Consider the following 22,761-nt stretch of genomic DNA (forward strand, 5'->3'; position numbering starts at 1 on the left):
GGAAAGAAGCAAAGGTATTGCATGAGGTGATATCAGGCAGAGTGGTAGAAGAGATTGTAGAAAGGGTGAAGTTTGAACTTCCCTGGTAGTCCAATGGCTAGGACTCCATGCTTCCAATGCAGGGAGCCTGGGTTTGATCCTTGGTCAGGGAACTAGATCCCACACACTGCAACTGGAAGAACCTGCTTGCCGTAATTAAGGCCTGACACAGCCAAATTAATCAGTTAATTAATTATTTTAAAAGGGTGTCTGCAACAGGAATTTACTGGAGGTTGAAAAGAGAAAAGAAATAGCATGAAAAAAAAGGGGGTGGGTGAAGTTTGTCCAAGTCTAAGATATAAAGGTATATAGTTAATAGATGACCAAATTGAAGATAATCCTAAGCCAGCTCAATAATAGGAGACATTGAGTGCCAACTAAGAAGCATACATATTATTTTATATATAAGACTTATGTTTATAGCATTGAAACAAGTATACTATCAAGGGTGAAACAGATCACCAGCCCAGGTTGGATGCATGAGACAAGTGCTCAGGGCTGGTGCACTGGGAAGACCCAGAGGGATGGGATGGAGAGGGAGGTGGGGGGGGATCGGGATGGGGAATACATGTAAATCCATGGCTGATTCATGTCAATGTATGGCAAAAACCACTACAATATTGTAAAGTAGTTAGCCTCCAACTAATAAAAATAAATGGGGGGACAAAAAATACTTATGTTTAAGATTTTTGAAAAGGATGATAAGATCTATATTAAAAGAAAGTTACTCTTAAGGGCAATTTGTAGAATTGTTTGAGAGAGAAGAGAACCTTTAGATAAACTAGTGATCTATTCTAGAAGTTAATGTGCAAGGCATTGAAGGCCTATGTTAAGATAGTGATGGTATAAATGGAGATATGGACATGTAACATTTGACAGCATTTGATGATTGCCAGAATAACTCCATGGTTGTTCAAATGAATATTGTTAAGAACTTCTATGAGCAGAATGTAGTTTTTAGCATTAGTGACTCGTAAAGGTGAGTTAGAAATGGATGTCCTCAGAAACAAAAAACGAAAAGGAAGATAAGCTCTGTTTTGGGCATGCTGACTTCAGGTACTTTTGGAACAGACATGTGAAAGAGTGTATAGCTCTGCAGCGCAGGAAGCTCATGAGAGGTAGAATCATCATTTTGGAAGTCAGACAAAAAGAAAATAGTTGAAGCGTGGTCATAGACATTGCCAGGAAGTGGTGAGTGAACTGAGAATATTATTGAAGTCTGAGGGATAACCTAAATTATAAGGATTCAGTGTAGCTGAATGATCAAAATCATGGACTCTGGGATCAGATTTTCTCAATTCAAACCCAACTCTGCCATGTGGTCTGTAAGACCCTAGACTAGTTAAGTAACTGTGCTCTAGTTTTATGTGTAAAATGGACATGACAATAGTGTCAACTTGAGAGAGTTGACAAACCAAGGCATGTGCATAACCTAGTGCTTGACGTATAGTAAGGTATCAAATGTTAGTTATATTTAAGTGGAGTGCAGAGAAAACAGTGGTGCATGTTGTGTTTATAACTTAATTGTGAGCATTTGGTTTTCTGTATATTTGATAATTTAAATTTATGAGACTGCAGATATAACTGGAGTTTCAGAATCAATGTTATATTCTTACAATTTGTAAAATATTTTATTAAGGCTTACCCTATACTAATAGGAAACCTAAGAATCTCAACCAAAGTTTCATTCAGATTTCATTTCAAACTTTGTTTTAAAACATTCTTTTTTCCTAACAATAATAATGCTGATATATAAGTAGTCTATTTTTAATGTTAAAATGATTATTAAATAAATGTGTCATAGAACACCTACCTAATGAGCCTTATTCCCTGATTTGATTGACCTGAAAGTAGTCATCTGACACTTCTGGTCAAGAGGAAAGAGGCTTTATTACTGAATCTTTTACATGTAGTATTTTTATTAGTGAAATTCAAATAAGAATACCTATAAGTATATTTTTTAATATTTTAAAATACAATGATGGTTTATATTTTTCAAGGCTCAATATTTATGATTAAAATTACAAATACATGGTAATCTTAATGGCAAAAAACCAAATTGTAATTTTAATACATTTTATTAGAAGTTTTTTATATTTTTGGTAAGAGCCAATTTAATTTAGTGGCCAGAATTAAATGATATGGGTTTCCTTATAATATATGCATACTTAGTTTTTTCAGTCATGTCTGACTCTTTGCAGACACAACTGAAGCCTGTCCATACAGCCTATGGTCTGTAGCCTGCCAGGCTCCTCTGTCCATGGAATTTTCCAAGCAAGAATACTGGAGCGGGTTGCCATGCCCTGCTCCAGGGAATCTTCCCTACCCAGGGATTGAATGCATGTCTCCAGCATTGCAGGTGGATTCTTTACCCCTGAGCCACCTGGGGAAGCCCTTATAATATATAAAGCAATGTAATGAAACGTTACCAAAGTAGGAAGTCAGGAGATACCTGGAGTAACAGGCAAATTGGGCCTTGGAGTACAAAATGAAGCAGGTCAAAGGCTAACAGAGTTTGCCAAGAGAATGCACTGGTCATAACAAACATCTTCCTCCAACAACACAAGAGAATGCTCTACAAATGGACATCACCAGATGGCCAATATCAAAATCAGATTGATTATATTCTTTGCAGCCAAAGATGGAGAAGCTTTATACAATCAGCAACAACAAGACCAGGAGCCGACTGTGGCTCAGATCATGAGCTCCTTATTGCCAAATTCAGACTTAAAATTGAAGCAAGTAGGGGAAACCACTAGACCATTCAGGTATGACCTAAATCAAATCCCTTATGATTATACAGTGGAAGTGACCAATAGATTCAAGGGATTCGATCTGATAGACAGAATGGCTGACGAACTGTGGACAGAGGTTTATGACATTGTGCAGGAGGCATTGATCAAGACCATTCCTAAGAAAAAGAAATGCAAAAAGGCAAAATGGTTGTCTGAGGAGGCCTTACAAATAGCTGAGAAAAGAAGAAAAGCAAAAGGCAAAGGAGAAAAGGAAAGATACACCCATTTGAATGCAGAGTTCCAAAGAATAGCAAGGAGAGATAAAAAGCCTTCCTCAGTGATCAGTGCACAGAAATAGAGGAAAACAACAGAATGGGAAAGACTAGATATCTCTTCAAGAAAGTTAGAGATACCAAGGGAACATTTCATGCCAAGATGAGCACAATAAAGGACAGAAATGGTAGGGACCTAACAGAAGCAGAAGATATTAAGAAGAGGTGGCAAGAATACAGAGAAGAACGGTACAAAAAAGATCTTCAAGACCCAGATAACCATGATGGTGTGGTCACTCACCTAGAGCCAGACATCCTAGAATGTGAAGTCAAGTGGGCCTTAGGAAGCATCACTACACACAAAGCTAGTAGAGGTGATGGAATTCCAGTTGAGCTATTTCAAATCCTGAAAGATGATGCTGTGAAAGTGCTGCATTCAATATGCCAGCAAATTTGGAAAACTCAGCAGTGGCCACAGGACTGGAAAACATCCATTTTCATTCCAATCCCAAAGAAAGGCAATGCCAAAGAATGTTCAAACTACCAAACAATTGTACTCATCTCACATGCTAGCAAAGTAATGCTCCAAATTCTCCAAGCCAAGCTTCAGCTGTATGTGAATCATGAACTTCCAGATGTTCAAGCTGGATTTAGAAAAGGCAGAGAAACCAAAGATCAAATTGCCAACATCCATTGGATTGTAGAAAAAGCAAGAGAATTCCAGAAAAACCTCTATTTCTACTTTATTGACTATGCCAAAACCTTTGACTGTGTGGATCACAACAAACTGGAAAATTCTTCAAGAGATGGGAATATCAGACTACCTGACCTGCCTACTGAGAAATCTGTGTGCACGTCAAGAAGCAACAGTTAGAACTGAACATGAAACAACAGAGTGGTTCCAAATCGGGAAAGGAGTACATGAAGGCTGTATATTGTCACCCTGCTTATTTAACTTATATGCAGAGTACATCATGCAAAATGCTAGGCTGAATGAAGCCCAAGTTGGAATCAAGATTGCCGGGGGAAATATCAATAACCTCAGATATGTAGATGACCCCACCCTTATAGCAGAAAGCAAAGAGGAACTAAAGAGATTCTTGATGAAAGTGAAAGAGGAGAGTAAAAAAGTTGGCTTAAAACTCAACATTCAGAAAATGATGATCATGGTATCCAGTCCCATCCCTTCATGGCAAATAGATGGGGAAACAATGGAAGCAGTGAGAGACTTTATTTTCTTGGGCCCCAAAATCACTGCAGCCATGAAATCAACAGATTTGCTCCTTGGAAGGAAAGCTATTACCAACCTAGACAGCATATTAAAAAGCAAAGCCATTACTTTGCCAACAAAAGTCCATCTAGTCAAAGCTATGGTGTCTTCAGTAGTCATGTATGGATGTGAGAGTTGAACTATAAAGAAAGCTGAGCACTGAAGAATTGATGCTTTTTAGCTATGGTGTTGAAAAAGACTCTTGAGAGTCCCTTCAACTGAAAGGAGATCCAAGCAGTCAATCCTAAAGGAAATCAGTTCTGAATATTCATTGGAAGCACTGATGCTGAGGCTGAAGCTCCAATACTTTGGCCACCTCATGCGAAGAACTTACTCATTGGGAAAGACCCTGATGCTGGGAAAGATTGAAGGTGGGAAAAGAAGGGGAAGACAGAGCCATGAGACGGTTGGATGGCATCACCGACTTGATGGGCATGAGTTTGAGTAAACTCTGGGAGTGGGTGACGGACAGAGAAGCCTGGCGTGCTGCAGTTCATTGGGTCGCAAAAAGACGGACATGACTGAACGACTGAACTGAAATAGCCTTTTTACAGTGTTGTGATAGTTTCTGCTTCTTCACCATTGCAGCCCTTAGGACCTAGCACAGTGACCAGATCATTAAGTATTTACTGGTAAATATAAAGGAATTGAACGTAGATTGCTTCTGTTGGGCCATAAGCTTCAGGTTAGCTTCTCTTTTTAAATCTGTAGTTAAGTTTCTATGCAATTACTCCATTCCGTGAAAACCTTTCAAGCGTACATTTTGCATAAGTTAAAAAGTTGTTACTTTGCGCTTTGGATTTTAGAGTTGGAAAGCTTATATGGGTGTTTTACAAACATTCTGTCATTCCAAAGCTTTTGGTTACTGTGCAAGTAACCAAATTGAGATCCTATGCAGTGGCTGCATAACTTAGAAAATGTTCAGTTATCACTGATAACAGTTACTTAGTTCTTCAGTCCATGTGGCTGAAAGTACAAATAAATGACTTTAGGGACATGATCTCAAAACATGGAATCTGGCCCTGTGTCAGCTACTTTGAAGTTTTGTGGTCATGAGCAAGCCAGTAATTTTCTCTGAAAACACATCTTTCTTCATAATCAATCAGTTAGATAAGTTCTTCTGCTACCTTGTGACCGTCAAATGACGTGTGATGTACTATGAAGTTTGGTAGATAACATAAAATGCTATGCTCTGTCAGAGCTCCTCACTTCTTTGGTACCAAACACCCCTTGGGCCATCTGGAGGAGCTTAGGGAGCTTCTCTCAGAAAGGTATATAAACATTAGAAACAATTATATTGAAATACAGCTTTTAAAATATTTTTAAAGTGATATAGTAGTATATAATTCTTCATTAACATAGTAAATGGAACGTTATTGCTGTGGGTGTAATGAAGTAGTTTTGAAGTAGTAGTGATGACTAAATGTTTTGATATACTCATAGAAACTATAATGTAATTAGTTTTGCTGACAAAAATCACCGGTACTGCTAATACCACTGTTGTTTGTTGCTTATCTTTGTAATTGAAAGAAATGCTAAGTTTCATTTAGAAGGTTAGTGAAAATAAAGCTGTAATTGCTTTTCTCATTCAGGTTCACAGGCCTTTGAATTGTTTACCATGCCCAAATTTAAAAACTGCTGTAATATATTAATGCTAGTAATTACCATTAACAGTGTGTTTTTAAAAGACACACATCAGTACTTCAGGCACTTAACGCATCTATTTTTAAGTGACAACTTGTAAATTATGTGTGGTTTAGTTTGATACATATTGGAATTAACATTTTAATTCTTCCAATATCAAAATAGTTAATGGTACACCTAGAAAATCTGAAGTTTTGAGGACAGATCTTTAAATATACAACTTATAAAACTGATTCTATCGAAATGATTGTTTGTGGACCTGTTATGTGAAAGAATTAAACTTCTTTTCTAAAATTATCGCCAGGATCAGCCAAGATCTCGCTCTCATTGCTCGGGAAATCAACGATGTAGCAGGAGAGATAGATTCAGTGACCTCCTCAGGCACTGCCCCTAGTACCACAGTAAGCACTGCTGCCACCACCCCCGGCTCTGCCATAGACACTAGAGAAGAGGTAGGAGATCTTCATGGAGAGATGCATAAGGTTCTTTCTTTTCTTTATTTCTTTTGCTTTTAGCTTTTTGCTTAGTTTTTTTTTTGGTTACATCCATCCTCCCTATTTGCATGAAGCTCTGCATTTTCCAACTTTGCTTTAACAAATTTCTTTTATGTTCTTATAACAAAACTAGTAAAGGCTAACATTTGGTCTACTATTAGCATGAAAGCTGTAAAATTATTCAAAATAAACACTTTGTAAAATATGAAAATAAATGATACCTAAAAAGCACATCCAAATTTGGTAAATAATTGTATAAATAATAAAGCATTGTATACAGTTTCTATAAATCTTACATAGATTCTTAACTAGAAGTTATCTCAAGTAGCAAGAAAAAGTCTATAGTTTTCACTACTTTAAATAATTCTGTTGATGAATATATATATATATATTCACAAAGATTCTTCAAAAATTGAAATATACATACATATACACTCTCACTCAAATATATGTATTCAGTTTTAAAACATTCTTGTGAATTGTGCAGGGTAAGTTAGCATATCAGACTATTGCCCTGCCAAACCAGGGTACCCTGTTCTCCCCCTCCAGGGGACACCACAAACAACAGATAGCTCCAGAAGTTAACCTTTAAAATATAATATAAAAACAATGGTATTCTGGCCATGTTGGATTTCTTGATTTGGTGCAGAGATACAAAAAAAGACAGACACTTTGAAAGAATGAGTTACAGTTTTATTAGGACAAAGCCACACTGATTTGTTTAATTATCCTCTGACTGTTTTATGCTACAGTGTCAGAACTGAGTAGTTGAACAGAGACTGTAAGACTGCACAGCCTAAAATATTTATCATTTGACCCGTTACAGCAAAAATGTGCCAATCCCTAATATTGATGATTCATTTCACTTCCTTAATTTCATAAAATAATGTTCTCAATAGTAGCCAAAAATGGCTAGCCTTTTTGACACATTTAACTCTGGTAAACTCTTCTACTAAAATTTTCTTTGGTTGCTTTTTGTCACATTTATAATCTTATTCTTTAATGATCATAATTTTGTTGTTTTTTTCCCCTTTATGTGTTCTCTAATTTGGTAAATAATGTTTCATCAGTCTGTGTAGTTTTGTTACCACACTGATCAATTGTAAATGTGTATAAAAAATCATCCTTATTGGTGAAAAGCAAAAGGATCTTCTTGGTGGCAAGACATACACAATTCTTCCTGGTACATTTTGAATGATGAAGATATTATTTTCTCAGCTGTCTAACTAAATTATACCTAACTTGATTGTACATTCACTCAGACTCAGTAAAATTGTTCAAACATTTCATTAAGTAGAATTCCATTTTTTCCTTTTGACTTCATTTCTTATTACTGTACTAGAGTTTATTCCTTCTTCAGTAAACCTGAGTTACTTTGTACTATATGTGCATAATTTGCACTGTAGATGGCAGTATATCACTTGTACTGAAATATGTCATTTCTGTAGCATTACTGCTAAAAGTTTATCTAAGATCAAAATACTTTGTGAATTAAAAAAATTTTTTTCTTTTGTAAACTTAATTATAATTTGTAATTTATGTATCTGAAGAAATTTGGCACCTGGATTTGGGGAGGAAAAAAGGAAAAAACAAGATAGGAAACTAAAAGAAAAAGAAACATTATTTTACACTGGTAAGGCAATGTGAGTAAAATGAACTCCTTGTCCATCTACATGGCTCAGCTTTTTCTATTTACCATCTGTGTTTTCCATTGGGGGAAACTTTATCCATGGAAGAATCAAATTTAACATAGTTATTATATATATTTTGGATTTTGAAAATAAAATCTATGTAGATGAACATCTATTTTATAAAACGGACACCTTTGAAGTGCTTATAAAAAGAAAGAGTAATTGGTTTATTGAAGATATCATGCTTCTGTTACTACCTGAGAATGGAATAACTTCTAACTATAAAAACTATAATGCCAGTATCTGTGTTTTTCCAAATTACTCTGTGCTCATGAGGATTTGCTTTTGTCCTGTTAGTTAGTTGATCGTGTTTTTGATGAGAGCCTCAACTTCCGAAAGATCCCTCCATTAGTTCATTCTAAAACACCAGAAGGAAACAACTGTCGGTCTAGTGACCCAAGACCTCAACCAGCAGAGCCTCCTGATCACTTAACAATTACAAGGCGGAGAACCTGGAGCAGGGATGAAGTGAGTAAACTATAAACTTCAACAAATGGCAGAGGATGCATGCCCAATTGGTTGGAAAAAGAGGAGGAGAACTGTTCATGTATGTGTGTGTGCTCAGTCGTGTCTCTGCAATGCCATGGACTGTATGTAGCCTGCCAGGCTCCTCTGTCCATAGGGTTTTCCTGGCAAGAATACTGGAGAGACTTTCCATTTCCTCCTCTGGGGATCTTCCTGACCCAAGGATTGAACCTGTGTCTCCTGCATTGGAGATTCTTTACCACTCACACCACCTGAGAATTCCCCTGTTTAATACTTACAAGCCTCTTAAGATAAACAGGGAAGGTTTGGTAAGAGGATTGGTGGGCTTTGGATTATTTTGGATTATTACAGCACTTCAGGTCCTGTAAAGACTACATTTGTAAAACAAGGACAATTTTGTTTGGTTTTGTTCAGTATATAGGGCTGGGGGAAAAGTGCTTGTCTTTATGGGTAGAATAGAATTTCATCCTGGCATCATATCAATTACAAATAATTAACTCTAAATGAATTTAGTTCCTAAAGGGCAAAAGCAAAACTTTAAAATTTTTAGTATAATATAGGTAAATATCTTTAAGCACTGCAGCAGGGAATGATTTCTTAAAAGACTCAAAAAGTTTTGACTTACAAATAAAAGATTGATAAGTTTGAGTATATTAAAGGACTATGTGAAACATACAGGCAACAAGAGATTAGAATACAGAATGTATCAGAGCTCCTACAATCAGTTTAAAAAGGCAAAACAGCCCCAAAGAAAAATCTGCAAAAACCATGTGCAGCATTTCACTGAAAATACTCAAGGCCTATGAAGAGATGTTTAACTTCATGAGTATTCAGAGAAATAGTTTTCAAGGCTACAGTGAGATTATTTTATATTCATTCAATTGGCAACAAATTAAAAAGTCTTAAAACATTAAATATAGGAGAAGATGTGAATACATAGGCTTTCTTATTGTTGCTAGTAAGGTTAAATTGGTGGAGTCACTTTGGCAAACAGTTTGATATTATTTCCTAAAATTGAACATAAATGTAGTCCATTATCTAGCAGTTTTGCTGCTTGTGTATACCCATTCTCACTGACAGCAAAAGTCTTGAAAGAGGATATTCATAGTAGCACTGTGGGCAGTAACAAAACTTGGGAATAGTCTTTAAGTGTTTGTATCTGAAGAAAAATGAATGTATATACTGGTATGTGCACAAATTGAAAAATCAATGGAGGGATCAAAACAAATGAACTACCATATGCCACCATGTGGATGAATTTTAGCAATAGAACATTAAATGAAGAAAGTAATTCTCAAAAGATCAGATAAAATGTGTTTTGTCACAAATTAATAATGTTATATACTTAAGACAGAAATAGATCTAACAAATTATATAAGAAGAAAACCAAGGGAATGATGAATGGGATTCAGAATATTGTTTACCTTGGGTGGAGGGAGACAGGGAGATGGGATGGAAAAAACCATGTGACTAGAGGCAGATTACATTAGTTGGCTGTTTCTTTCTGTTGTTGCTCAGTTGCTCAGTTGTGTCAGACTCTTTGCAACCCCATGGACTGCAGCTCGCCAGGTATCCCTGTCCTTCCCTCTCTCCTGGAGTTTGCTCAACTCATGTCTATTGAGTTGTTAAAGCCATCCAATCATCTCATCCTCTGTTGCCCCCTTCTTCTCCTGCCCTCACTCTTTCCCAGCATCAGGGTCTTTTCCAGTGAGTCAGCTCTTTATATCAGGTGGCCAAAGTATTGCAGCTTCAGCATCAGTCCTTCCAATGGGTATTCAGGGTTGATTTCCTTTAGGATTGACGGGGTTGATCTCATTGCAGTCCACGGGATTCTCAAGAGTCTTCTTGAGCACCACAGTTTGAAAGCATCAGTTCATCGGTGTGCAGCCTTCCTTATGGTCCAAATCTCACATCCAAACATGACTACTAGAAAAACCATAACTTTGACTCTGTGCACCTTTGTCAACAAAGTGATGTCTCTGCTTTTTAGTACACTAAGTTTTTCATAGCTTTCCTTCTAAGGAGCAAGAGTCTTTTAATTTATGGCTGCATTGATTTTGGAGCCCAAGAAAATAAAATATGTCAGTTTCCATTTTTCCCCACCTATTTGCCACAAAGTGTTGAGACCCGATGCCATGAGCTTAGTTTTTTGAATGTTGAGTTTTAAGCCAGCTTTTTCACTCTCCTCTTTCACTTTCATCAAGAATCTCTTTAGTTCCACTTTGCTTTGTGCCATAAGGGTGGTATCATCTGCATATCTGAGGTTGTTGATATTTCTCCCGGAACTCTTGACTCTAGTTTATGATTCATCCATCCCATCATTTCTCATGATGTACTCTGAATATAAGTTAAATAAGCAGGGGGACAATATACATCCTTGTTGTACTCCTTTTCCCAATTTGGAACCAGTCTGTTGTTCATGTCTGGTTCTAGCTGTTGCTTCTTGACCTGCATACAGGTTTCTCAGGAGACAGGTAACGTGGTCTGCTATTCCCATGTCTTTAAGAATTTTCCACAGTTTGTTGTGATCCACACAGTCAAAGATTTTAGCATAGTTAGTGAACCAAAAGTAAATGTTTTTCTGAAATCCCTTTGCTTTATGATCCGGCGGATGTTGTCAATTTGATCTCTGGTTCCTCTGCCTCTTCTAAATGGAGCTTGTCCATCTAGAACTTCTTGGTTCATATACTGCTGAAGCCTAGCTTGAGAATTTTGATTATAACCTTGCCTGCATGTGAAATGAGTGCAATTGTTCAGTAATTTGAACAACCTTTGGCATAGCCCTTCTTTGGGATTGGAATGAAAACTGACCTTTTCAGTCCTGTGGCCACTGGTGAATTTTACAAATTTGCTGACATATTGAGTGCGTCACTCACAGCATCATTTTTTAGGATTTTAAATAGCTCAGCTGAAATTCTATTATCTCCACTAGCTTTGTTCATATTAATGCTTCCTAAGGTACACTCAACTTCACACTCCAACATGTTTGGCTTCTAGGTGAGTGACCACAGCATCCCAGTTATTCCAGTCATTAAGACCTTTTTTGTATGCTTCTTCTGTGTATCCTTGCCACTTCTTAATCGCTTCTGCTTCTCTTAGGTTCTTTGTTACTGTCCTTTATCATGCCTATCCTTGCATGAAATGTTCCCTTGATATCTCCAGTTTTCTTGAAGCCATCTCCACTATTTCCGGTTCTTTTGTTTTCCTCTATTTCTTTACATTGTTCATTTAAGAAGGCCTTCTTATCTTTCCTTGCTAATCTCTGGAACTCTGCATTCAGTTGGGTATATCTTTCCCTTTCTCCCTTACCTTTTGCTTCTTTTCTTTCCTCTGCTTTTGTAAAGCCTCCTCAGACAACCACTTTGCCTTGTGTTTCTTTTTCTTTGTGATGGTTTTGGTCACCACCTCCTGTACAATGTTACTAACCTCCATCTGGTAGATAGTTCTTCAGGCACTCTGTCTACCAAATCTAATCCCTTGAATCTCTTTGTCACCTCCACTGTATAATCATAAGAGGTTTTATTTAGGTCATACCTGAATGGCCTAGTGGTTTTCCCTAGTTTCTTCAATTTAAGCCTGAATTTTGCAGTAAGAAGTTCATGATCTGAGCCGCAGTCAGCTCCAAGTCTTGTTTTTGCTGATTGTATAGAGCTTCTCCATTGTTTGCTGCAAAGAATATAATCAGTCCATTTTCAGTACTGACCATTTGATGATGTCCTTGTGTAGAGACATCTCTTGTGTTGTTGGAAGAGGGTGTTTACTATGACCAATGTGTTCTTTTGACAAAACTCTGTTGGCTTTTACCCTGCTTCATTTTGTACTCCAAGGCCAAACTTGCCTGTATTCCAGATATCTCTTAACTTCCTACTTTTGCATACCAGTTAGCTATGATGAAAAGGATGTTAGTTCTAGAAGATCTTATAGGTCTTCATACAACTGTTCAACTTCAAACTTCAGCTTCATCAAAATTAGTGGTTGGGGCGTAGAGTTGGATTACTGTGATGCTAAATGGTTTGCCTTGGAAATGAACTGAGATTATTCTGTCATGTTTGAGATTGCACCCACGACTGCATTTCGGACTCTTGCTGACTTTGAGGGCTACTCCATCTCTTCTAAGGGGTTCTTGCCCACAGTATTAGATTTGATGATTATCTGAATTAAATATGCCCATTCTCATCCATTTTAGTTCACTGATCGATAAGATTTCAATATTCACTCTTGCCATCTCCTGCTTAACTATGTCCAATTTACCTTGATTCATGGACCTAACATTCCAAATTCCTATGGGGTGTTGTTCTTTACCACATTGGACTTTACTTTCACCACTGCTACTGACAATACATGGAACTGATTTTGGAACCCAGCAGGCCAAATTCAGCCTCCCACCTGATTTTGTAAATAGAGTTTTATTAGCTGCAGCTCCTTTTGCTGTAATATAGCCTCTCTTGCTATGGTGAGAGGTGAGTAGTTGTAACAGAGATCACATTGGCCCCAGTCTTCACGCTCTTTGCCCTTTACAGAAGTTTACCAACCCTTGCTTTTGCCCATAAACTTCAGCTGGAATGATAACAACTCCCAACATAAAAACTTATTCTTGGGGACTTCCCTAGTGGTCTGGTGGTTAAGACTTCTGATGCAGGGAGGGTATGGGTTCTATCCCTGGTTGGGGAGCTAGGATCCCACATGCCTCATGGCCAAAAAACCAAAGCATAAAACAGAAACAGTAGTCGTAGCAAATTCAATAAAGACTATTGGAAAAATGGTCCACATTAAAAAAAAAAATCTTAAGAAAAACTTGCTATTTTGTATACATTTTAAAAACTTATCTGTCCCACTGTGGAGAACAAGGATTGTAATCTTCTTGATCTCTTTGTTCATCTTATTTGTTGAAAGAATAGATGACAAATTTATTGTTCTAAGTTACTTATATTCTCCCAATTATGATAATTTGAATTGGAAGCATGAGAGACAGGATCATGATAGTAATTAAAAATTAGATAGCATGGGTTGTCTTTTGAAAGTTATATGATGAAAATAATATGGAAAAGTGATGAGTTATTTAACAAGAATTCCTTTCTCAATTTTTATTTCTCATGCTCAATGTAGTTACACAGTACTCTTAATTACATCTTTTATCAAGTTTTATTAAAATTAACATAAATATGAAATGCCCCTAAATATAGTGAGTTGTGACCATTCTTGGTGCTTATCTGATGTACTGGTAGTATTTTAATGTCTTTTCTTCCCTTTCCATGTTTCAGGTCATGGGAGATAACCTGTTGCTCTCATCCGTCTTTCAGTTCTCTAAGAAGATAAGACAGTCTATAGATAAAACAGCTGGAAAGATCAGGTACTGTGTACTCAGACATCCTTGCTTCTATAAAAGCAGATTACTTTCCTTTCTAGTAAATTTTGAAGGATGACCTATATAGCTAAATTTTACATGGCATTAGTCAAAAAGTAGGTGAAGTGAGCGGGCTAGAGAATAATGAGACATGACATTGGAGAGATAAGGAAGGACCAGTTTGGGCAAAACTTGTTTAAGGAGTTTGGACTTTATCGTAAAAAAGCCATAGGAAGTTAATACATCAAATGCGTAGCTTTGAAATATATATATATGTGTGTATATATATAAAGAGTTTTAATATTTCCATTTCCGGGTTTATCTTGCCTCTCTCTCAGGACATACACATGCCACTTAGGAAAACATAAAATTAAGGAGGAAAAAACCCAGTGTGGCTGATAATAGCACTTGGCCTGGGATTTAATTATCAAATTTTATCAATCTCATTGGTGCGGGGGATTGGTTTGTTTAATACACCAGTATTATCTATAGAGACACCATGTAAGTCTCCTCATGTGGTCTTGTGACCTAGCAACAGGAAAAGCTTGAGGCCTCCTTACCTATAGATGGGAATCCCATATTATTTCATCCTGCCTGCTGAAATACGTGCCTTTTTCCCCAGTAACTGAGCCCTCATCCAGTCATTTATGCATTCAGTAGATCTTCATAGGGTACCTGCCTTACACCATTCTCTTCTGTTGATAATTCCTTACCACAGAGTACCTTTCTCAATCTGCACTGAATTAACTCATCTCTAGTTTCCTCTAGAAAAAAAAAAATTTGTAGCTTAGACATTTAATTAAAATTGTGAGCATTGAACACATTGATGGTTAGTTGGTTGGTTGATTTTGTTGTCTCAGAAATTTGACAGAATTTAGAAAGTATAAAAAATAAATATTTTTTTAATGTTAATTTGTTGCCTTCAGTTTGAGTATTGAGTTTTGCTGTGTGTAAAGCACTGTGGCAGGTTCTATAAGAGACAATAAGAAAGATAAAACATGCTATCCACTGTTATGGTCTTACATCTGGTTGGCGAAGGACAGCGTATGTACAGGTAACTGTGGTACAAGAGAGCCCGTGATAGATTAGTGCCCAGTTAGAGGTAAGAACAGAGAGAGGATCACCTTCACCCCGGACTGTCAGGGAAGGCTTTGTGGAGGAATATTCAAAGCTAGATGTAATTTTTGGTGAGCAAAATCTAAAGAATAGAGGCCTGAGCATTTTACACAGATAGTACTAGAATAGTTTGAAAAATGACTGGTCTTTAGGTCTGTACCAGGAGTTATAAACTGATAAAACTATCCTGTAAGTTATTCTAATACTTGCTATAGATCCTTGGATTCCATGTGAAAGTGCCCCCTTCAGGGTGTGCAATATGGCCCTGCATTGGTCAGCTCCCAGTTTCCAACCCCGGATTTGCATGGATTGAGGGCCAGTGCTAGAGAATAGATTGTGGGGGGCTTAGAATATGTGCCTAAGACTCTTTACCGAAACCGACTACTTTATCAAAAAGGAGTTTTAGCTTCATAGTTAAATTATTGAATGAAATTAGCTTTGGAATTCAGTATATTTTCATGCTGCTGTTTAGTCTGACTACTCTTTTGAGTTCATCATGTAATATGAAGATCAGTTGAAAGCCCTGATTGTTTCTGAAAGATCTGTAATGACCTTTGCACAAAACCATTTAAATTCTAACCATTATGATCTGGCCTGATTTCTTGATGTAGTTTTCTGCTTCCTTAGTGTTTAAGTATTACGCTTCACTCCATGAAGCCAAAATTACGATTGGCTTTATAAACCTGCAGCACAGTATTTACAAATTGTCTTTAAATTTTTTATCCCTTTAGTGGCTTAGAACTTCTGGGATGTGTGTGTGTGTGTGTGTGTGTGTGAGATTTAGGAGTCTCAGGTAGCATTTTTACCAAAGATGAAATGTATGGTTTAATAATTTGAAAAAGCACTAACATGGTACTCAGTAACCATCTTCTGGCAAAATTCACTGAGTTTTCAGGATGGCTAAGCACAGACTCATGAAATAGTCATTGTTTTCTTACTTTCACCAATCCTAATGCTCTAAGGACTCTTTTAGAGAGCACACAATAATTTCTCAGGCCTTAATTTCACAGTCATTAGGATAACAGCTCCTAAATAGCTAGCAAGGATATTTAGTCTTTGGGGTGTAGAAATTTTAACAGTAGATCAGAAGAGTATTCTCTTCTAGGATTCTGGATCCATCGTTGCCTTTTTAAGTGTGATTATTTGTAATTGTAGATGTTCCAGACTTGTAATTTGACATGATGAATTTGGTATTGACTTGATATTGATGAATTTCATGTTTTTAAATAAGTTGAACCTGGCATTTTGAATTTTGAAGAAATACAAATAAAAATGTAATTTAGTTTACTACTTAAATACTGATCAACTTTTAGTAGTAATACTTTACTTTCTTGTACAATATTGGTTATTGTATAAGGCAGTTAAACTAGATTTCCAGCCCAATGAAGAAATTCAAATAGAAACTAAAAAGGTGCTTAGTATTTACAGCTCTCTAAAGCTGCTGGATCATGTCTTCTAGATTGAAGAGAGAGATACCACATTTGAAAGACAAGTCAGAATTTTGTGATGCTTTATTTTACAAGATGCCTGAAATTAATTTCGAGCATAGGATCTTTATTGGCAATTGTTTTTGTCAAAAGGATAGTTTCTTAACTCTTAACAGGTCATTATGTAAAATATTAACATGAATTAGCATTTTTAAAGAAAAGAAGTGTAAAGTACTCTATTATAATTTTCAACCTTTGAAATTACATACACACTTTGGTCAATTACTAAGAAGCCTTTTCCTGTTTAGACTCAATTGCTTATACTTAATTCAACCTGTTTTCATCTTAAATTCATCTTATATTTATACTGCATATGTACTGTCTGAAATAAGTTGTATTTTTGTTATAAAAGGTGGTTATTAAAAATATTAGATAAAATTTTGGGGTTATATTGTCATCTGCATTTGTTTTATATTTGGTTCTCAATAAAGAATGAGATAAATACTAAAAGGTTTTTATGTATCTATTTGTAGCTAGTCAGTTACTTTTTTAGTACAGATCTATCACATAAATGAGTTTATTGTTAATATTGGCTCAGTGTTTAATTCACAGTTCATGTAACACTTAGTGGTATTTTTAATTCTTGTCTAGCTTTGAAAAAATATATTGTTTTTGTTTTATCATTAAAAATGTGATGTTTTTAAAATATGAAATATAAAAAGCTTATTTTTTTATTTATAGAATATTATTTAAAGACAAAGATCGGAATTGGGATGAAATAGAAAGCAAGTTAAGAGCTGAAAGTGAAGTCCCTATTGTGAAAACCTCAAGCATGGTATGGTAATTTTTCTTGAATATTAAAACTTTTTTTTTAAAGGTTTTATGTTCAGGGAATGTGATATGCTGATTTTTTAACTGTTCATTGATTTCATTTATAAAAGATATAAGAGCACAAATTTGGCACCCTTTTTGCTTTCTCTTTTCTGTCACAGGGTTTTAAAGTGTTGACTGCTTCAAAGTTGTACAGGGTGTCTAGGAACCTTTTATGTTTCTCACTATTAATACACTCTTGTTCGTATAATAATTATATGTTATAAATAAGCAATTTTGAAATAAGAGCAAACGCAAATATAAGTTGACATGAATCATTTCTGTTTACTTAACAGATTGCTTATCTCTCCAGAATTTGTACAGGTTTTTATTATTCAGGAAATCATCCTGAAATTGAGGTTGCAGTTTGTACATTTTCCATAGACAATCCTTAAGTGCTTTTTACAGTTGTTGCAAGATTGATCAATATATCTTTGCATATACAGTATTATTATCTAACTTTTCATCTTCTATTACTATCTCACTGAAAAGAATTCTGTTTCAGTATTAAAGATTTTAAAATTCAAGTCTTTTTACTGAATATCATAATTATCTCATATCCTGTTGCTACAGATTGGGGCCATGTCAGTAATATTAAGGATATCAAATAAAATTAGTGTAAAGTTTGCTGCTTATCAAATAAAAATGTTTTAATTAAAGTAAGCTCATTCTTGTCATTGTTTTCCCTACAGGAGATTTCGTCTATCTTACAGGAGCTAAAAAGAGTTGAAAAGCAGCTACAAGGTAAATTTACTACTGATTAGGTATCAAGAACTAACAATTTTAGAGCAAGTACATCCTAAGTGATATTTCTAAAATACTATTAATTATTTGAACACTATTCGATTAAGTGTAATGATGTATGAATAAAGATATCAAGTTCTACGTATTTAAATTACTCGTAAAAAGAAAATATAAATAATTAAAAATACAATTCATAGTATTACATAGTATCTATTATTTGTATCTATATGGTAGATATAATATAGATTATATTATATATCTATACTATATAGTATCTATTATTTGTATATATATTTATAAATTATAGTATATGAAAAATATGTAAAATAATATATTGAAATGTGTATATGCAGCTGAAAATGCTTGTTGGCAATTAGCATTGTTTACTTGACTTGATAATTCTTAAATTATATTTGTGGTACAACCCATGTGAAGTAATAATGGTTTTATAAGTCATAATAATCATTTGGATGTACCACAAGAAACGCGTGCACATTGGACACAGGGACCAGAAGAGGGAGTAGAGAAGAAGAAGAGACTGTTGGCCTCCTGAACTTTAACAGGGACATTGCTTTTGGTGTGTGTCAGATCTGTAATTATGCACTTATGCCTATGTGTATTTTGACCTAGAAGTCCCCAGTGGTAAAACAGGCAGATTCCAGAGTAGGTTCTAATTTTACTCAGTCTTTGTTTGAATTATCATAGGCATGATGTGTTGGTCCTGGCTAAGTGGTTCTGAATCTTTTCTCAGCCTCAGCACACCTAAGCGTATACCCCCATGAGGCAAAGTGGCTTGTTTACATGATTGTTAGCTGGCAGAAGGGAGTATGCTTTTAAAAGGACCTTTTAAATAATTCTTCTATCTGTGATGCTTCTTTTCCTCAGCTCCCCTCTCTACCCAATACCACGTTGAAAATCACTGCCAAAGACTTTCCCTTGTCCTCTCAAGGATCTTTTGGATTGAAAGCTAGTCTTTATCTGGCCCTTGCCATGGAGAATGCAAGGTCTGTTTGGCCTGCCGTGGAATATGAATATCTAGGCTGTGAAGGATTTTTATGACTCAGTGGTCCATAAAGATATACTTGTGCATAACAAATACCCTAGCATTCTCACCAGGATGAATGACAACATGTTATGGTAGCTTCAGAGTGTGCTATTTGCCTCAACTTTCATGTTACTCTGAACCCCATCTTAGCAACTAATCCCAATTATTTGAAATAAAGCCAGGAGTAGTTTCTTTCAGTCCTAACCAGTATTTTCATCATCCTCTTATAATGATTAAAGCATATTTCAAAGAGACCTTTCCTGAATTCCACATCTCCAAATCTTAGTCTTCCAGCAGGTTCAGATGCCTGTAAATAACCTACTCAAGGGACCACAGAAAGCTTTCAGGTTTTTGTAATCTATGATATAGATGAGCCCCAGAATTACTGAAAGTGGGGTTTTAAATACAGAATTGGAAGGACTAAGCAAATTAAAGCTTATATAAGCATTAGTAATTAAAATATTATCCAAAACATAAGCAATATTCATATCCAAATTTAGCTGCATCCCTTATTCCTTTCCTTTCTTTCAGCTATCAATGCTATGATCGACCCGGATGGAACTTTGGAGGCTCTGAACAACATGGGATTTCCTAGTGCTATCTTGCCATCACCACCAAAACAGAAGTCCAGTCCTGTGAATGACCACGGCAGCCCGGGTCAGACACCGACACTTTGCCAACCAGAAGCTAGGGTTCTTCATCCTGCTGCTGGTGCAGTCTCAGCCGAATTTGAGAATGCCGAGTCTGAGGCTGATTTCAGTATACATTTCAATAGGTTCAACCCCGAAGGGGAAGAGGAGGACGTTGCAGTACAGGAATGACTTTCTCTTGCTTGTTAAAATAATAACCTGTGGAATGACTAGAATTATTGGAAACAGCATAGTGTTGACTTTTAGAGAAAATAAGACAGCTTGGTCAACTGCAATCTTGTTATCTCTGTATTCTTAATTTTATTTATTTATTTTTTATCTATAACGTGGAGCCATAGTAATCCTTTCGAACCATTGAGATGACCATTTGATGCACATAGAGGAAAAATTAGATTGTGAAAGTTTCACATTTTGTGGTTTTTATGATTTTCAAATTGAATTAGATAATTGCATCCTTTCCCTTCATAGATCTTTGTTTTTTTTTCTTTAAGCCATGCTGTGACCTACAAGCAAACTAAATACCCAACCTTTCTGACCCCCATGTCTCCTGTGCCAAGCTGCTCCCTGAAATGGACTTGCTCTTCGTCTGTACAGATTTGTTAAACACTTATATTTGCTTCTTAATAATAGGATTTATATTAGTATTCATTACCATTGGATACAATGACATATTGCTCTCCCCAGTCAAACTGACCTTTCAGAACAGTCCTTCTTGTGTTCTAAAATTTTCCAACATATATGTGATTTATATAACTTTGTTGCTGCGTAAATTGTCTTAGGGTTTATGGAAATGAACTATTATGTTTGCACTAAGATTTGCTGGGAGTGGTAGGTGGACATATCTATAAATAAATAAGGACTAACCATCGTTTTTTGTATATAGGAGATTGATAATTGTATTTGTTTTAACCCCACAGTGTTTTACTCCACTTTCAAAAAGATCAATTTGGCACTTTTTTCCCCTTTTCTCTCTCTTTTTTTTTTTTTTTTTAGTGAAAGTAAGATTTTGTCTCATTTTAGGGCAAATGATAAGTAGAAGGATTAAAATAGACAGATAGGTTATAGGTGGAGTCTATTTTTAAAACTAAGAACATGTATACAGGTCCTGTGTTACCAAGTTTATATGTGACAGTTGAAAAAATTTTTCCCTTGAAATGATCATGAAATTAAAATTTGGGGCATTAGGAAACTTGGAGAACCAGTAGTCATAAGATTAGTAGATAGTTTGACTCCCAAGCAATGAATTCTTCTGTGTGTTTCCCTGTAGGACCCAATAGTAAATCCTGTCTCAGTCGTGTACATTTATAAGGACCCTACAAGATGACGACCAAGGCTTTGGGCCTATGCTAAACAGGAAGCTTATGAAAAGTATCTTCTATTAACTTGTTTTTTCTCTTTTCAGTAAGTTCACATTTGGATAAGTTTAAAAAGAAAGTAATTATCTTTATGTTTCCAGAACACTATAATTTTGGATAATTCTTAATTCAGTTAAATATTATTAGTAGACCTGGATTTTTGAAACCCTTGATCCCATCAGTTTATAACGGTTAAAGCTGCAACTTTCATGAAATAGTCTTTAATATCTCAGCAATAATCCTGTGCTACATTTGTTTTGAGAAAGTAACTGTTCAATTCAAAAGTTTACAGGATTTTTAAAAATCCTGTACTGTTGGGCCAGTTAATAAAGATGCAAAAAAAAAAAAAAAAAACTTGTTTTTAGAGACATAGAAACAAAAGTCTGTTGTATAATGGATCTCATTATTTTTTTTTTTGATTTAAAAAAAAGCAATTGAACTGTTCTTGTAAAGCTAAATTCCCCATTCTGTCTAATAAAGGAAGACTGAAAAAATGGTTTTAAAGAACATGAATGGAAAGATACAGTTGCTTTGAAGGAATAAATGAAATGTTAAAACAGGGTTGATCCATTTGAAGAAAGAGTCGAAAAAATTAATCACCACTGTTTCATCTTTGTTTAATGTTTGGGTACTGATGATATCAACATGGAAGTAGAAGGTAAGGAGTTGTTTAGGAAAATATTAGCATCTGTTCTACTTACATTATCATTTAAGTGTTTACACAGTTTTGTTCAATTACAAACATTTGGCCTTTTACTATGTTATTTTTATTTTGTATGAATACATTATTCTCCTTATTTATTTTTGTTACCTTTATTACTTATGTTATTTTGTTATGCATTTACAACTCCATTTTTAAATAAAGTGTTTCTGGAACTTTATGCAATTGATTGTACATAATTTATTTTATCATCTGAATTGCTAATACTTCATCAGTTTATCAAATAACTCTATATCATTTTCCAAGGTTAAGTAAAAAAAGTTCTTCAGTTTACTTAATATGTGATAACTGTAAAACTCATACTCTTGAGCTAAAGAAGAAAATATTTTCTTAGCAAATTATAGTAAACACAATTCTCTTAGCTTAATAATCTAATGTATATATAGATAGATATTTATATATGTATTCGATTCCTGGGTCAGAAAGATCCCCTGGGAAAGGGAATGGCAACTGCAGTATTCTTGCCTGGAGAATTCCATCGACAGAGAAGCCTGGTCGACTCTTTGCGACCCCGTGGACTATAGCCCGGGGAGCCCCATGGGGGACATTAGTGGTAAAGAACCTGTCTGCCAACACAGGAGGCATGAGACGTGAGTTTGATATCTGGGTCAGCAAGATCCCCTGGAGGAGGGCACGACAGTCCCATGGACAGAAGAGTCTGATGGGCTCAGTCCATAGGGTCACAAAGAGTCCGACATGACTGAAGCCACTTAGCACACATGCACACATAGATACTTACACATGCGCAGCCTTTCTTTGTTGCTGGCATGGAATCACCAGGAAGCTTTATAACTGATATATTCAGGGAACAAAGAAGAAATTCTAAAAAATCTTAAATTTAAGAACTATCCATTTGAA

At 35.6% G+C, this 22,761-nt stretch overlaps 1 protein-coding gene across 15 annotated transcripts in view; it reads left to right on the forward strand.

Moving 5' to 3' along the window:
• The window catches only part of CEP170 (centrosomal protein 170), a 132,979-nt gene extending 110,916 nt beyond the window's left edge, over positions 1–22,063 (forward strand). For 10 of the 15 annotated variants that reach the window (XM_065935630.1, XM_065935632.1, XM_065935624.1 and 7 more), the window contains 6 exons: positions 6,265–6,442; positions 8,443–8,613; positions 13,893–13,981; positions 17,260–17,353; positions 18,081–18,132; positions 19,709–22,063. In XM_065935630.1, coding sequence (XP_065791702.1) covers positions 6,265–6,442; positions 8,443–8,613; positions 13,893–13,981; positions 17,260–17,353; positions 18,081–18,132; positions 19,709–19,998 — 874 coding nt within the window. In that variant the 3' untranslated portion in view covers positions 19,999–22,063. The remainder of the gene's footprint in view (positions 1–6,264; positions 6,443–8,442; positions 8,614–13,892; positions 13,982–17,259; positions 17,354–18,080; positions 18,133–19,708) is intronic. The other 5 variants (XM_065935628.1, XM_065935637.1, XM_065935635.1 and 2 more) reach the window with 3 other exon arrangements.
• The last annotated feature ends 698 nt before the right edge of the window (positions 22,064–22,761 follow it).

This window comes from Muntiacus reevesi, chromosome 5 (genome assembly GCF_963930625.1).
Source record: "Muntiacus reevesi chromosome 5, mMunRee1.1, whole genome shotgun sequence".
NCBI lineage: Eukaryota > Metazoa > Chordata > Mammalia > Artiodactyla > Cervidae > Muntiacus > Muntiacus reevesi.